At 43.9% G+C, this 17783-nt stretch overlaps 1 protein-coding gene across 7 annotated transcripts in view; it reads right to left on the bottom strand.

The window, feature by feature from the left end:
* Positions 1-17783, bottom strand: part of GRB10 (growth factor receptor bound protein 10) — a 196909-nt gene that overhangs the window by 34888 nt on the left and 144238 nt on the right. For all 7 annotated transcript variants that reach the window (XM_054695876.1, XM_037493465.2, XM_054695874.1 and 4 more), the window contains 2 exons: positions 6467-6623; positions 741-856 (listed from right to left, as the gene is read on the bottom strand). In XM_054695876.1, the coding sequence (XP_054551851.1) occupies positions 741-856; positions 6467-6623 (273 nt within the window). The remainder of the gene's footprint in view (positions 1-740; positions 857-6466; positions 6624-17783) is intronic.

Raw genomic sequence — 17783 nt, forward strand, 5'->3', positions numbered from 1 at the left:
TGTTATATCATGTTCCTGAAATGCTTAGTTCAGGATTGGCGTATTTGTTATATTAAATGTGAATCCATGTAACACAGTGCACACCAAGGCAAAGATGGCCCCACAGATGTGACATGTGTGCATGGCTGGAGATAAAAAGTCCCTGAAATTAAAAGGTGAGCACAGTGATGTGAAATAGCTTTTTTCTGTTGTATTAACCAGTACTGTAATCAAATTTCTTACTGTCAAATAAATAGGCAGCTAAATTATCAGAGCCAGAAGCTGGCATTGGGTCATCTCCATGTCACCACAGCTGTTTCATGATTAGGAACAGAAGCACAGGTATAAGGTTCCCTGTGCTGATATACAAGCCCCTAACCCTTCTTATTCTTCCACAAATAATCATAATATGATATCTGCTACTTAAAATTTTTGTTCAGTTGAGTAGTTGACCAATTTGCTCCAGTTTAATCAAGAACTTTCAAAATAATTAAAAAAACAATCTGGCTTCTCCTCTCTCTTGTCACTTAGGGTCGAATCTTTTTCTCACTACAGACGAAGCCAGCAATACACAGGCATTCAGTTACACATCAGAGAATGAGATTTTAGCAAGGGTTGCTATGTTAGAGAACAACTCATATTCTCATACCTATCTGCTACCCCTGAAATCTGTTACTTCTTAATTTGCTACTGTCAAGCCCAAGAATAAACTTCAAGATTTCAAGAGCTCTACACCCCAAACCCACAGAGATAAGACTCACCATAGGATTTTTGAAAAACTCGTATTTTGCATAATTCTTCCGGAATAAGAATTTACTTTCACTTGCCATGGTACTTTCCACCTGCGTCACTAATTCATGGTCTTCCAAGCACCTTTCTGTAGAAATGTATCATGTGTGAGAACAAATAGGAGAATCTTTCAAGGTAGCTATACAATCAGTTACAAAACCTGGCTCAACTTTCTGTTCTTTACACACTGTGAAGAGAGAGGAGGTAAGGAAGTAAACAAAATATAAACTGCCCAACACTTAAAGAGATAAGCAGTATGAGGGCCAATCCTTACTTTCATGTACTTCTTTTCAATTTTCTATCAACAAAAACTTAAAGAGAATCAATAAAGCCTCTGAGCAAATGACCTTGCCTTTACATGAAGTATTCCACCTTTCAGGAAGAGTGCAGACTATACCAACTGGGAAAACACCCACACAAAGAGCAGAGGGAGGGCACTGAGCAAGGAGGACCTAATGGGTAGCATGCAGAGAAGAATGGCAGCAGAGGGCATGATGCTTCTGTTTTCATGGAACTCAGCTGCTTGAAATGGTGTTAAGGGGCAGAATATGGGATGGGACACGCTACACAATCAGTCTGTCCAACCACACTCATCTTTAAGGCTGAAGCGCACACTAAACTGGATCTCATAGTATTCTCACTGACTAGATGAGACTGTTAGGGCAGGGAGGAAACGCAGTGCTCACCACTCCCAGTGTGTCGGCATGGTCCTGGACAGGCACTTTTCTCACCCAGTGAAGGCTCTGGCTCCTCCAGGAGCAGTAAGAACTAGACTTGTTCTCGGTACTGTTTTAATCCTAGGGCGTTACACTTCCTCCCACATGTCTCCTCAAAGACTATTGTGACTGAGAGTTGAGGGGGGCAAGAGGGAACTAACCATATGAAATAATGGAATCAACAATGTGAACAGACCCACCCTGACTTCAATGGATGAACCAATGCCAAAATGGTAGAGAATCAGATGCTACAAAATTGACAGAAAAGAGGGAATGCAGTGTGCTGTTCTAAGCACTGCTTTCATGTGCCCACAGTAGAAATCCTAGAAAAGGACTGCACTGAAGGAAGAGATCAAGTGTAGTGTGAATGTGTTTCAGAGTCAAAGTCATCTGAGAACAAGGAAGAATTTCTGCCTCCAAAGGATACCATTCCTGTGCGATCCTGGGCCACACGGCACACGGAGCATATCCAGCTTGGACATTATCAAAAAGGATATGCTGGCAAAAATATATTTAAAGTTAAATTTGCCAAAGAAATGAATTTTCTCCCCATGACTACCAGAAAGTTCACATTCAGCCCTAACACTGCCAGCACTACCCACAGGCCCACTTGTCCCTGGTGGTGGGTTATTTACTAGCAACAAATAGACCAAAACACCGTTTTTTTTTTTTCACAGCAAGAAAGAAAACCACACAGCCTGAGCTTGTGATTAAAGTGGTATAGTTTGCTTTTAAAAAAAGCAGGGTAGCTCAATACCATTCATTTGAAATGGATTTTTCAGATGAAGAACAAATCAGTGATTTTCGAGATTTTTATTCAGAGAAAATATTCCTGTAATATAGGGGTGAAACCAACAACTCAATAACCTGCTGAGAGTTTCTAGAATTAAAAAAATTTCCTAGGTAAAAGAAGACATTAAAAAAGCAAAGTGGCAGCTAGCTCAGTGAGGACAAGGTAGAGTCTAGCTCTAAACCAAGAAGTATTTTGTGTCTAAAGAATCCTGAGGAGAGACCAAGAAGGCTGAGGGAACCACATGCTCTCAAGGGCCAGTGACCTACTATACCTAGACACCCCTCCCATGACCTCTTCTTGTTCTCTGAGCCCTTGGTGAGATCCCGGGAAGATGCACTCAACAGTGTAAACAGATATGGAGTGTCTGCAGCTGTCAGGCCCATGGGCAGAGGGACAAGGAAGCCGTGCACTCTGACAGGAGCATGTCTCTGCTCGCTCTGGTGACACTAGGGAGATCCAGGACACCTACAGGCGCAGATAACAAGGGCTGCTACATCAAGTCCCTTTTCCACATTTGTAGAGATAGAAAACAGTGGCCAGCTATGCATCCAGAAGATTGTGTGGATGAACCGATGGCCCTTTTCAGAGATTGGGAGCTGTGTGTGGTCCCAGCCTGCACCAGTTATCACAGCTGCCAAAATGGCACCCAGATAACATTAGTTCAAAACTCTTTGTTCCAGTGCTCTATGATGCAAATGACATATTTTGAAATGACTCTGGTTGATGGTATTAAACAATCACATTACTTCCTATAAATATTGTATGGTTCCAATGGCCTCACATAAAATTGGAATGCAAGATTTCACTACAGGTCTTTCAAAAGACTTTCTATACAAATGGAAGAGGCAGACATTCCTTGAAGGGTATTTGTATTTTTCACATTTTTGAAATTCTTTAAAGTTCAGCATATATACAACCACCACACTCCATGTAGAAAATACTTAAAATCATACAACTCAAAATAGCAACTCTTACTTCTGTGCTTAATATATGCACCAAACACATGCCTCCTTAGCAGCAAGCCATGTGGCACAGACTGGTGGGAGGGGCAGTGACATCCTACCTGGTGGGTCCTGCCCACATCAGCCGTTCATCACCCAGCACTGCTTATCGAGTATGGAATGCTGAGCTGGCTGCCCAGGGCCTTCTGTACTGTGAGAAACTGTGAACAAGATCATCGGCAAGATAACATGCCCTTAGGGAACTTAACTTTGACACCTGGATACTCAAAATAGGTGGCTTTATTCTATTTATAGATTCCAGTGGGGCAAAGATAGTATGTTGACACCTTTCAGATGTAACAGACAGGGAGAGGTGGGAGATAACCAGCCTAGGAGGCCCCTCTGGCAACCAAGGGCTGCAGACCACAGGTGTTCCTCTTGGACTTGTCTGTGCATCCAGCTCTCAGTGCCCAACCATGTCCAGCCTATTATTCAATGGGCAATGCTGCCGAATTTATCACCTGGCCAGGAACAAATTCAAAGCCTTAAACAACACAAGCAAGAGTTTGTGCTTTTTCCTCAGGTGTTTCCCAATTCATATGAGCACAGAATTCCTCAAATCCTAGAAATTCTTAGGAACCAGCCCATCTGTGATTTCTTTTCACTGGGCTGTGTGAATCAATTCCATTCTCTTCTCCCTCATCTATCTTGAAGCCAGACTCATTTCCTATTCTTTGAATTTCCCTTAAAAAACCAGAGTGTTTTCAAGATACAGCTGCAGACTGGCTTTTTACCATCTCTATATCTGCTATGTGGGAAGTTGTCCTGGCTGCTATGTGGGAAGTTGTTCAGAGATACACAGATCATGAGCTTGGGCAGACAAATGGCAATGCCTCAAAAAATGACCACCCAGTCCTTTCCCAATAGATGGACATGGCAGTTAGTGGGTGGCTTTGGTCAGGGATCATGTTCCCGTTATCTGAGGGTTCTATGCCAAACACTGAGGCTGAAAATCCCCAACAGACAGGACTCTGGGGACTCACTAACACAGAAGCAGATCACAGAATACTCTCTGGAGCAGGAAACCTAGAAATCACAGAACATAAACATGCTCACTGGCCATTGATCACTAAGGGCTTGGCCTACAAGAGCTTGGCACCAACTGCTGGCATATGAACTCAGGAGCTGACATGGGGCATTAAGAAGGGTCACTTGACCTGGCTTTGGCAACAAGCACAGTTCAGAGAGAGGGCAGGAAAATTCCCACAAGCAGCAAGGTGGCCTGCAGAATGCCAGTGGGCTGCCACTGTTTCTGTACACTCTGGGGAACTGACACCCAGAGAGTTGTTAGAGATTGTGGACACTCACATACTGCATGGTCTTCCCCTGGTGGCAAGGAAACCACCTCATAATGGCTCTTACGAACAGCCCCATCTTTTCCAAATCATTACTCATTCCTGTGTATGGATAGGTTTCATGTTGTTAAGAACCTAATATTTTAGCTGCAAAGTTCAGTAAAACAACTATGCTTAGAAATTCTCAATTTCTGGGGCTCTGAATAGACTAAGAATGCTGTCTGGATTGGTTCATTTATGTCCTCAGTTATTAGAAGTTGGGGTAACTCTGCCTTAGGGATGGAACTGTAAGTACATTCTACCTTTCACCCAAGCCACGAGCCCCACCCACACAGAAGGCCCAGAAGCATCCCCAACATATAACATGAGAGAAAAAGGCTTTCTAAAAGGAGATGGGGTAGTGACCCAGAGAATAGGGGATGGCTGTCTGTGTGTGCCAGGACCCAGGAACACACCTTGGAACATCACTCAATCCAAAGAATTCCACAGGAGTCTGATGTGCTCACATTCTGTTCCAGGGCACTAGTGCCCCAGCACCCAGGGCTTCCCTGAGAGGCGTTCCCACACTGCCTTCTTGGTGGCATGGGAACAACGGGGCTGTACTTTCAGTTTCCCCACCAGGGGGCATCTCACAACCAAATGCTAGTGAAAAAAATTGAAGGAACAGTATTTCCATCTAAACAGCAACTTAACTGATTTAAAAAAATTCAATGACAGGCTAGGATCACAAAGGAATACATGGGGAAGACACAGGGAGAGCAAGAAGCTCAAAGCAGTGGAAAGTTTGCCTGGACATTGACCTCATAGGACAGCAGGACTTTGTGGTTCTAAAATCCTACAAGAGCCTCTACAAAAACCCAGTTATTAGGACAGTGTGCTCACTAGCTGCCAACCAGAAAGTTGGGGGAGGTGGGAGTGAGGAGAAGAAAAGTGAGAAAGAACTTTCTAAGGCCTTTTCATGTATCTGAAAATCCAAAATTTGACCCAAATGGTTTTTGTCTTTCGTCATTTTACTTGCTCCTTTGTTGCTTCTCTTTTATTGTTTTTATTTATTTTTATTTTTTAAAGATTTATTTATGCAAGAACTGGGGTACAGGCCAGAGGCATGGGAGGGTGAGAGGATTCACCAGAGACAGAGAGGGGAGAGAACAGGCAGACTGACTGAAAGCATTGCTGAGAGGAGCAGCGGGTGAAACAGGAGAGGTTTCACCGCGCCATGTGGGTATCTCCCTGGCAGGTCGGGACTCGAACCTGTTCTGTAGAGGCTGTGGACAGCTTCAGAGTGCTGTGCTCAACCCGCTGCACCCCTGGGGAAGCCCATTGCTTCCCTTTTAATTTGATTTTATATAAAGCATAACCCAACTTAATGCATATCAAGTACACTGTGACACAACATAAGATTCAAACTTAGATGAAGCTGCTTTATGGTGTACTTCCATCCCCAGGGGCCTCCCTGGCTCTCCTGCAGCCTGTCACCAGGCTGCCTCACTGCTGTCAGCCGGATGAGCTGCCCCTCCAGAGTGAGGCCAGAATCTGCAAGTGGCAGGCTCTCCCCCAGGCACTGCCAGGCTCCCCTCCCTGACCAAGGGGCTAACAAGCCCCTCACAGCCAGGTTTTCCAGCCAAGTCACAGGGAGAATATTCTCACTGTGTCTGAGCCCTTGGGATGGTATGCTTTACCATCTGAGAGCAAGATTCCAAATGTCGGGAGAGGGCTGGGAGGGAGGAAAGTGATGCTTCAGAGGAATAAGAGGCAGACAAGTGGAAGACAGTACGGAGAGTGCCTGCTCAGCACAGTGACTGTGGCAGGGTAAACATAGATCACACATTTGGTACTTGGCAGCAGTGGGCTTCATCTGATTTCATGCCAACCACCCCCAGCTGGGTCTCCTACCTAGTCCCAGGTGCGGGTGGTGCTCCACCAGTGTCCAGCTGTTGTCATCCACACAGTGACTTCTGTACACAAGCAACTGGCACAGGTCCCTGGCTGTCATGTCTGCTAGGATTTCCACAACTTTGCTTGTCCCATCTTCACTGAAGACTTTAACATCCTGCAACACATAAAGGGGATACTTACAGATGACAGACTCTGGGGTTTTTAAGAAGTAAAAACAGAATGAAACAGAAAAAGTTAAAACAGCAGTGCTCCCATACATGTATAACTGTCCCTCCAAGCAGCAGTAACTGCAGCAGCAGGCACATAGGATGACTGTGCTGATACCCCTCTCCATTGGGCAGAGATGCAGGATGGCAACGGTGATAGTCTCAAAATGTCAGGACACCTCAGGGAACAGCACAGGGACAGACCAGAATGCACACACTGCTTCTCAACAGCCTATCTTCAGAAGCAACATAATTCATTGAAACACTACTATTAGTCCACTTTTGGACTGGACATTTTATAAACGAACCAAGTGCAAAAACAAAACAAAAGATAGATCCTTTCATGACTCACCTGCTCTTTTATTCCAGGGGTACAGGGTTCAGTGCTGGCACCCACTGCCTTGCTTATCCTACCCACCCACCTACTTCATATGCATGTAGGCTTAAGAAGTTTAGAAAAATTCATGTGAGTATTCTAAAATTTAAATTAACAGGAAGAAGGGGAGAATGAGAACATCATCATAAATTCTTTGGGCTCTCCAAAATGACAAGCAAGTTGCATATTCCTAGTACTGTTCAAAACCATAAAAAATGAGCAGCTCTCAGCAAAGGGACAGTGGCGTAGAAATGGAGATTATAAATTTGTAACTCTGTTGCAGTCACAAAATAGACAGGGATAAAATATTTAGGGAAACACCGATGCTTTTTAAAAATCTTACCTCAACAGCATGGAAAAAGCAATCAGAAGAACATGAGGGCATTTTAAATACAGAGTGCCTCTTAAAAGGGGGTTTATCCTTGGCCTCTCCCCCACGTTCCTGGCAAGCCCCCTTGCGTACTGACCCACGGCTGGCAGCCCGTGTGGACAGGGCCCTGGCAGGCAGGCAGTCTCCAGGCAGTCTGAAAGAGCTGTGAGCTGCCTCCCAGGTCCTCTAGGTAGTGAAGCTGGCCACCAATCAGGTCCCTCCCTGGGCCTGATGCAATCACCACCCTCTCCCCCACTTGCTCCCCACTTCAGTGAGAGCACCTGCTCAAGGTAGCAGTGATGACAAAACAACACCATGGCTCGCAGACCAACACATCAGAAAAACCCCAGCTGAAGTATCCCCGTGGCAGTGAAGTCTCACTCGGGACTCGCAGCCTGAGTACGTGTCCTTTGAATTCTGCCTGGCTGCCAAGTCTCTTAGAAATCTCTGTTCCCGCAGCTGAAGCCCTCGGTGGCGACTCTGGAGCTGGAGTGTCCATGGCTGTGAATGTCAGCTGGTCCTGACACTCAGGACCTGATTCCCAGGTCTTGGTCTCTTTGCTCAGGCCTGACCAAAAACATACTTTGCTGGATATATTCTCCCTGAGGGAGGTGTGACAAGGAAGTGGCTGGGAGCAGGGTCAGGATTCTTACCTACAGCCCTCTCAGGCACAGTTCCCCTGAACCCAGAGAACTCCCCAACTCAGGGACTGGATAAGACACTAAGGACCTGTATTCAACTCACATTTTTTAAAAAAGAAATTCCCCCATCTCTTTTCCAGAGGGTATATTTCACTTAATGAATGTAAACACTACTACAAAACCAAGAAAATATTCTAATATAGCTGACAGGGCTAAGTATATAAAATTTAAACAAAAACAGGGTCTCTGATCTACAGGAAAATACTTTTTAAACAAATGCATTAACGTAAAAATAAATTTTTAAAAAAACAAGGAATTCATACAATTCCTTATACATATGCTAATTCCTCACCCACCATTGTTTTATACTTTCAACTACCCAAATCAGTGTGTTCCTAACTTTCCTGCTTTCCTAAAGATTCTAAATGAGTTTATCTGCTATTATAATTTTACAATTATCTTCTCTAAGAAACTTAAATCATGTTCAAATGCATTTCATATCTTGCCAAGTCCATGAGTCTCTTTTCCTGCCCCAAATCATCTGTGCCACCAGTTTTTAAATATTTTCAGTCCTACCATATTTTTCTTTAAACTCATTCACCTTTCTGTTGCTTCATGGTCATTCCCTCAAAGATCTATATATAGTTTGGGTATTAAAAGCTATGATGTGCTTTGTCATAAGGCCATGTCCAAGCTTTCAGATTCCCAGAGCCAGTCTGGCAGGCCTTGCAAGGTGGGGGTGGGGGTGTGAGAGTGGGCACTGCTACAGCCCTGGGGCAGGGACAGACACAAAGGGAGGCTCAAGCTAGTGAAAGGACATCAAATCCTACACCCAGACAGCACTCTCCAGTTGCCACCTCACACTCACTAGGGTCTGCTGACCACAAACAAAACAAACCCTAACAGAAAATCAAGAAAGTCACTGCACATACCAGCAAACTCAAATGGGGTACAAGTCTAGAGCCACAGATGAGAGTACTTGTAACGAACACTAAGTAAGGCACAAAGGAGAATGATAATGAACCAGCAGTGACTGCCAGGAGTTCTTAAAGCATTTCTAGACCATGTCAACTGCCCTTTAGTCACTGCCTGGGCAGTGTTAACAGTCAACCTTTGGTGTAGCAGTCCAGAGCCCAGGGGGTGGATAGAGGTAAGGAGGGACCAGCAGTTCTCTAGCTAGACACCTAAGCATCTTGCATAGGGCAGGGTGCAGAAGTACTCTTGAGACAGTCAATAACTCACTTAGTTGGGAGGAGGTCTCTACCTGGGGCACTTATTTCCCAGGATATATTTAACATGTATAGAGAATATATAGGGCTTCCCCGGTGGGTTGAGCACAGCACCGTGTAGCTGTCCACAGCCTCTGCAGCATGGGTTTAATTCTCAGCCAGCCAGGGAGAATCCCACATGGCACAGCAGACCTCTCCTGTCTCACCCACTGGTCTCCTCAGCAGTGTCTTCAGTCCGTCTGCCTGTTCTGCTCCCCACTCTGTCTCTGGTAAATCCTCTCACCCTCCAGTGCCTCTAACTGTACCCCAGTTCTTGTATAAATAAATCTTAAAAAAAAAAAAAAAACTAAAGGAGGTGCCAGGAGACCAGAAACCCGGCTCACACAAGGAGGTGGGGGCAGAAGGGATTAACACAACCATCAGCACAGTATTGGAAACTAGTATCCTGAGGTGGTTGGCACTAGTCTCCCAAGTCTGGAGGCATGGTCTAAAGATATGGAGATTGAGCCCAACAGACCCCAAAGGTAAAGATGTAGAGATTGAACCCATTGTAGAATCTCTGGTCCCTTTCAAATTCTACATAGTTATCCAAAATTAGCAACCAACTGACAGCTCACAACGAGTAAGCCCTTCCAAACAGAAAACTGTATCAGTGCAGTCTCTGCACTGGCTCAGGGCAGCACTCCCTCTGCTCACCTATGACTATGCAGGTACCACTTTTCACCAACTCTCTCCCTCTGCAAGGCAGCAGCCCTCTTGCCTGCCCGTGACCTGTCAAGGCCACTCGCCTGCAACCATGCAGACCTTTCTCAGCAAACCTGTCCTTTCTGGGGCAGCTCTTCCTGCCCGCTTGTGTCTATGCAAGTGTCTTTAACTGTTTTTTTTCCTTTCCTAATTAAACCTGTCCTTTTAATATAATTAATGTCTCTGACTCGTGGAGAAACTTGCCTGGGAAACTTGCCACGTGTCGCTGAAATGGGAGCTCTGGTGAAACCTTTTCCAGAGTGAATGCAAGGACCCCTGCACTCCAAACCCACAGACTCCAAAAATGAATGAACTCTCTACTGGAAAGCTGTGCTGTCACAGGATGTGTTTGTATAGAACACTGAGCCCAGATGAAGCAGGCCCCAGCTGAAGGCTTGCAGACACCACAGGAGGGCAAGCCCAGGAACCTGAAGGCAGCTTTCTGCTCAGGTCTGCAATTCTGAAAAAGCAAATCTCCTGACTGATAAGATGCAGCAGAATGATGCAGTCAGAAAAGTCCACTCCTGCATTTTCTTTTCTCCACAGCTAAAGATACTTAAGAAGCTAATTGCTTTTAAAAATAGTGATGTTGGGCCTCCCCTGGTGGTGCAGTGGTTGAGCGCTGGGTTGCGAGACTGCCTGCAGCCTCTGCAGAGCCGGTTAGATCCCCAGCCACCTGTGAGGGTCCCATCAAAAAAAAAAAAAAAAGTGATGTTAAAGAGGACATAATCATGTCAATAATAGGAAATTCTTCCTTTTCAGAGTCAGTCAGGCAGGAATGCTTTGCCAGACTACCCTCCTCTGATAGGCTCAGCAATGCAGAGGGTTCTAAAAGCCCTGAAGTATAGTAGAATGTGTTCCAGCATTCCTAAGGCTCTTATGTCACTTATTATACATTCACCTTATAGAACAGGAAGCAAACTTGAAGGAAGGAGTTTAGGAACAGTCAGGATCGACGATCCATCATCTCCACTAACCCCAAATGGCACTCTGTAGCCTGGCTGTTACCTACAGGTAAACAGTAGTTGACATCTCCATGCTGTCCTTCCCACTTTGGTTTCATAGGCTGGGCGGGGTGGGGGTGGAAGACACAACTCGCTGATTGACTGACAACTGGCTCAGAATCTCCTTCTGAATTCACATCTCTTGGCTATGGCTGATCACTTTGTAAAAATAGAGTGGGACACTAGCAGCTTTGTCCTCAGAGCCATGTGCAGAGGAGTGTCCCTGGGTGAACATCCAGTCCTGGGTGCAGGGACTGAGCAGAGCAGAAGAGGAACCCCAAAACTCTACAGAAAAACCTACAGGATGCAGACAGAATCAGCCCTGTCTTAGTCTTTCATCTTTGTCCAACTCATCTCTTACCAAGAAATTCTCTTAGATCCAGTTTGAATGCATTTTTCAAACTGCTAAACTGCACTTCAGTAACTTCCACAGCCTCTTGTAAATATAGAGGCAATCACTGTATGGAGAATCCACTTCGCAGTCCAAGGGCATCCAGGGAGTGATCTTACCAGAGAGGGTAAGCTGAGAGAGAGGGAAGGGAGGGCAGAAGAGAGGCTGTGCCCAGGCACAGGCTGGGGGAGAGTCACCTCCTAGAGTTGCAGGAGAGGTAAAGGCATGCTACACCTGCTCTGTGGCTACACCTGATATATGGTTCTCTTCCCTACACTGCGAGCATATATAATCACCTGTTCATTTACACTGACTGAAAAAAAAGTCTGCCTTATAATCTATTGATTTCAAGGTGAATTAAAAGTATTTAATATTTAATATTAGTATTTAATATTAAAAGTATTTCTAAAGGAATTTAAATTCTAAAAATTACTCACAAAATTGTTGCATTGTTGCTTTAGAGTCCCTCTGAGGACTCTCCACATTGAATGGCTCTCACTGCCTGAAGAGGAGGTGATGAGATTCCAGCAGAGTCGCCTACAGCTACCTTTATGCCTGCCTTATACCAGACAGACTCATTTAGAAAAATTACTTCTGATGCACTTTTGCATTTTTTTTTTTTTAATTTTCTAGAATGGAGAGATATATAGTTTGTTTTGGAACAGGCGATTTTTATAAAGGTATATCATTTTACATAAAATAAAAACTATTTAAAGAAGATTGCCTTGGGTGCACTGGAGTAGAGATCCTGACTCTGTGGAGCTGAGTGGAGACACTAGAGGTTTCTGGACTTCGATTTCCTCATATGTGACACAGGGGTGACACCAGCTAGTTCACACATGCATTCCTGCAGGTTCCTGCCAATCAACAGTAGGCCCACTGCCGCTGTCATAGCAATGTTTGTTGGCCTCTCCTCTCCTGGAAAGCACATCAGTGTGTTCATCATCCTTGGACCTGCCCTGCTCACCTGTCCATCTTCTGAGTGAATGAATCTGGGTTAGAGGAACTGGCACTGCTACTTTGGAAACCACAGCTTCTTTCAAAATGCAGTGATACTTGACCGGTGACTCTTCAAACCTTCCTTCAGTCATACACATCTAGTTTCCAGGCCAAAGTATAATGGACTGGGCTGTTGGGAACATACAGAGCGAATAGAGATCTCTGCCAAGCATGCTCCAAAAGTGTGATCAGATTATTCTGCCCACCTACCCACAGCATAACAAGTTCACATTTATGAAAGCTGTGAAAGGTGGTTAACTCAGAACAAAAAAGAAAGGAACTTTATTCAGATGGAGTTGATTTGGGGAAATTTGCTCTTTTCTTGGATGTAAGCACATGAATAGCGCCCCCCAGGATGTGTTCCAGGTTGGGAGGGGGTAGGAAAATATAAAGGAGAATCCCTCACACATACATATGTACACATATGAATGCATACATGACCACACACACATGCACACTTACATTTTTTATTATAAAGATAATTTTTCATGATGACATATTTGGAAAATACAATAAGGGACAAAGAAAAAATGATGATCGATAATTCCAGATTTACTACTAAATTCTAGAGTATATTTTTGGAAATATATACAAGTAAACACAAATTGGGGTCATATAGCACCCAGTTTTGTAACTGGTAAGTGTAGCTTCAGGTTACATCAGAAATATCTCTGGGAGCACTGCATTTCTTTAATGCTTCAATGCCTGCCAGAGAATAGTTGTATTGAACACAATGTATCCCAGTGTTTTCCACTCAGGTGGTTTCTAGAAAGTTTTTCATTCTTATTAACAGAGTTGCTTGGAACATCATTGTATATAATTGTGTGTGTGTGTGGAGGGTATTTATTAGGATTAATTGCCAGACATTAAGTTTTATTAAAACTCATCTCTAGGAATGGAAACACTTCAAGTATGGAGATGACTGAACATGATTTTTGGTGGAATACTGTTCCTTAAAAGGAAATTTGTTAAGGACCTTCATGGAACTGTGGCAAGTCCATACACCATCTCTGAATCCTTGGCTTTCCCATTTAACAGACACATATCAAGCACATCCTCTGTGCGGTCCCTATTCCATGGCTAGCCAAGTCTCCCCACCCTCCACAGCCCACTCCCTACCCCCAAAATTGTCTAAAGGCATCAATTATAAAGAGACATTCTAGGTCAAAGGCAAAGCACAGACATTAGAACCAGTTATCCTGGATTCAAATTCCCACTCACCACTGCGCTGCATATGCAACTCCTGGTACTGCTGACGTCTTCTATGTCAAAATGAGGGGACGCTCAGGTCATGCAAACACCCAACAAATGATCGAACCTGACAGACTTATTTGTCTTCTCCTTGGGTGCACTATATGCCTAAACTCTTACACTCAGTATGAGCTCCAATATCAGGACACCCACAAGAGAAAGTGCATGGATAAGAGCATGGACAGGGAGAGTCAACCTAACTTCTGCCAGACAACTTCTATGGGGTTTTAAATGGTTTCAGGTTTAACGAATAACTATAAGAAAGTGAAAATCAAAATCAACAAAAAACTACGAACCAGAGACACTTTTAAGGGGGCGGGGGTGGGAGGGGAGAGATTGGGGTCAGAATGGGGGGGCTGCAATTGTATGGGGAATATAAAAATAAAATTTATTATTAAAAAAAATAATAATAAAAAAAAATAAATAAATGGTTTCAGGTTTAAATAGATGAAAACCCAGTTACCAGCATTTTGTATTCAAAGAACTGAGGTCAGAATAAGAAAAGCATTGGTGGTTTGGAGAAAGGGAAGAGCTCACATTTCATCTGTTCTCATCCACTGCTGGATGGGGTGAGGGCTGTAGTGAGCTCTGGACCCAGAGCAGAGGCTAGTTGATCAGATGGTCTCCAGGCTACTAGATAACTTGGATTCCATTTCGAGTACTGCTGTTTGTTTGGGCAGGAAACCCTGCAGCATGAAAAGAGGGTGTAGTCAGCACTGCACATGGGCTGGTCTTTCTTCAGAACTCAGAGCCTTCAGTGGGAACAAATTCCCGAAGTCAACTTACTGTGCTAGGGCTGCAAACCTGCCGCTTAAATGCAATTCCTATTAGCGTTGCCCTGGATATTTTTTTAAGATATTAAGAAACTGGGTGTAATAATGGTATTATGATTCTCATAAAAGAAATGCACAATTCTTTATAAAAAATACTAAAATATTTTACAGATAAGTAAAGTGATGGCTGGGATTGGTGTCAAAACAATATGTAAGGGAGAAATGGATGGGTGTGGCCAGGCCAGACAGATTACGGCAGATTGCTGTGGGGGCTAGAGGAAAGGCACATGGGGGTTCATTACATGGGGGTTCATCACTCCCATATGTAAATTCTATATCACCATAGAGAAAAATATTCCTTGCATTCCTTGAGCATATATCTATACCTAGTTATTTGAAGAACTGAACTGACAAGTCTCTTGATCAAAAAATGAACAGTCCTTCATGCCTCTCAAGGAGGGATGGATCTTGCCCACCAAGGAGCATTTGGCAACATCTGAAATGTATCTGGTTGTCACAGATGGTACAAATGTGGGTTTACTTCTGGCATCTGGTAGGTGGAGACCAGAGACGCTATTAGACATCCTACAATGCACAGGGCAGTCTGACGAGAGAAATATGCAGTCCCAAATATCAGTAATGTTGACTGCCAAGAAATCTTGTGCTAGGAAGAAAGAAAATAATTTGGTAGGGCCATGTCACAGGAATTGGAGGTGGACAATGATCGTAATGACTATAAACCATGGGAAAAAAAGATTGTGCTCTTACTAACAACTAAATAAAAACACAAATCTATTTTGCAGTCCTCTACTACACTGTTTTGTATAGTCTCCTCTGTCCCTGAGATCAAATTCCTACCAGACAGTAAACCCCTCCTTCTTCTCTGAGTTATCCCTGGGTAGCCAGTGCTCTACCCAAACTGTCCATGCTCCCTATTCTGAAATATTCTTTGTTCTTCATCCTTCAGTTCCTCTGATAGCATGCTGGCTGAGAGCTTTCCCTGCATACTACAATCTCCAAGCTACAGAACCAGTGGGGATTCAGTGTCCCTGAGGACCAGACAGTATCTGTCTAGGTCATGGGCTTCTAAGAATACTGCCTTATTGCTTGGCTGGCCCTAGTACCAGCACCCAGTGTCCACATATGGATCTACCTAAATGTAATGGTGAATGGGTCCATGGGAGGGAGCAAAGCAAGGCCAGTATCTTCTTGCCCTACTGTGACCTGGGCGAGAGTTGAGTCTGTGGGATACAGTATAGGGATATCAAGGGTAAATCCTTATGCTTAGAAGTATGGGATTTGGACACATGGTCTCAGGACCCTGCTAGCCACTCCTCACTCTGATACCTACTCCTGAGTATTCTTCCCAGACTGGAGACAATAAGTATGTGGGGGGAGCTGAAAAATAGGGGGGCTTCAGAAGGATACTGAGCCCTAAGTCCAAACCTGTTTGGAGTGGCCTGAGCAGGGGCAGAACTGGCCAGCCAGGGTAAGTAAACTTGAGTTCATCCTCTAAGTCATGTTTTTTTCTCTGTTCACATAGAGATCTACCTGATATACCACAGACATGGCTAAACTCTACATGGAGCATGGGAAAATTATGTGCAGACAGAGTTGAATACCTATTTCTGTTTTGTGGTGACTGCAAGGTAACCTTGCAGGCTAACCTTGTTAGGCCATCACTATGCACCCACAAACCACCATGGAATAGCAGAGGAGTTGCTAAGGTGGCTGTGGGATTCTAAAGATTCAAGTAGCTGTGTGAGTTCAACCCACTAAGGCAGGGCAGGACCATATCACCATTCAGGGAATCATACAACGACCTGGAGTCACCCCAGCAGGGCAATACCGTGCTACCACCAGGGGCCTCCAGCCACCCCCTCACTAGAGGATGGGGCAACTGCCTGGTGTGGAGGATGACTCTGGTGTGCAGTCAGGGCTCAGAAACCCTGACAGGTATTCCTGAGCATGGTAATCAAACAGGTCATCACAAATCATTGCTTGCAACATGTATCTGGAGTTGTAAAGCTACACAATCTTTGACTAGATTCCTAGTCAAAGAATCTAGTCTTTGCCTCCTGTGATGTACCCTGAGAGAAAGAATTCAAAATGTGACAAAAATTACATTGTAGTCACTCAAGGAATCATTATCTGCAGCGCAGGTAACTAGAAATCTATGCAAATGTATAGCCACAGCACAATACCTAAGCTTGGCACAAATACTCCCCAATATCACTATACACTATTAAAGTGTTCTTTTTATGTCAGAAGCACAAAAAATACTCATGGTATATTAAATAAAAAAATACACAAAATTATATTTACTTGACTGAAACCATACAAAATATAGTGGGAGAAGATAAATTATGAGCAAAGGGAAATAGATGGGTTTTTCTTTTAAAATTACTAAATTACTACTGGTGTGAAATACAATGGTCACCCTATGACAAGCAAAATAAGAAAAACAAACATGGAGCCAACCCCAGCCTGGGTAACCATCAGAGCTAGAAAATCAGAGCTGAAAAAACCTGGTAGTCCCAGGTATCCCCAGGCCTCCCTACTATCCTTGTCCCCCATGTTCAGAAAGTTAAACTGAACTGGCCAGCCAAGTCCAACACTGAAATTCCTTCACTCACAGCTAACTAACAACCTCATTTGTTATGCAACCTCATTTGTATAAACACCACCCTCCTTTTCCTATATAAGCACAATTCCCTCAACCCTTCTGGAGCACTCAGCTCAAGTGTTACTTGAGTTTGTAACCATCAGAATGCAGTCCAGAAGCCTCTACAGGTTTGTTGTGTTGTAAAGCAAAAGCTACTAACACTAACCTTAACAGTACCTTTAGGACATGAAAGCTGTAACACAGTTATGGTAATTCCACCCCACTTAGGTATTTTGAACTATTCCCAAAATCCCAAATTTGATAATAAAGTGTTGCTGCTTCCTGCTTCCTCTTGTATCAGTGCTGTTCCCATCTCCCTTCCCTGGCATTAAAAGGCAAACTGAGGCAAATTAAAAATTTTAAGGCTTTATTTGAGCAAAAATTTATTTGCGTGGAGCAATCCAACAGACAGAAAGGCATACCAGAGAACTATACAAAAGGGGGAAGGAACAAGTTATACTAAACAAAAAAGCAGATTGGTTATATCAAGGACATTTTTGCTTAGCAGGAGGGGTCGATCACACAATTATCTAACTAATACTGCCCAGTTGGTTCTTAATTGTCCAGTTTAAAATACCATTTCTGGGGTTTCTGTGGTGGCACAAGGGGTTAAGATGCAACCTATGAAGCTATCCGTATGCCCATGTGATCCAACCCATACATGG

This window comes from Talpa occidentalis, unplaced genomic scaffold, assembly GCF_014898055.3.
Source record: "Talpa occidentalis isolate TD23 unplaced genomic scaffold, MPIMG_talOcc4v2.1 talOcc4.10, whole genome shotgun sequence".
Taxonomy (NCBI): domain Eukaryota; kingdom Metazoa; phylum Chordata; class Mammalia; order Eulipotyphla; family Talpidae; genus Talpa; species Talpa occidentalis.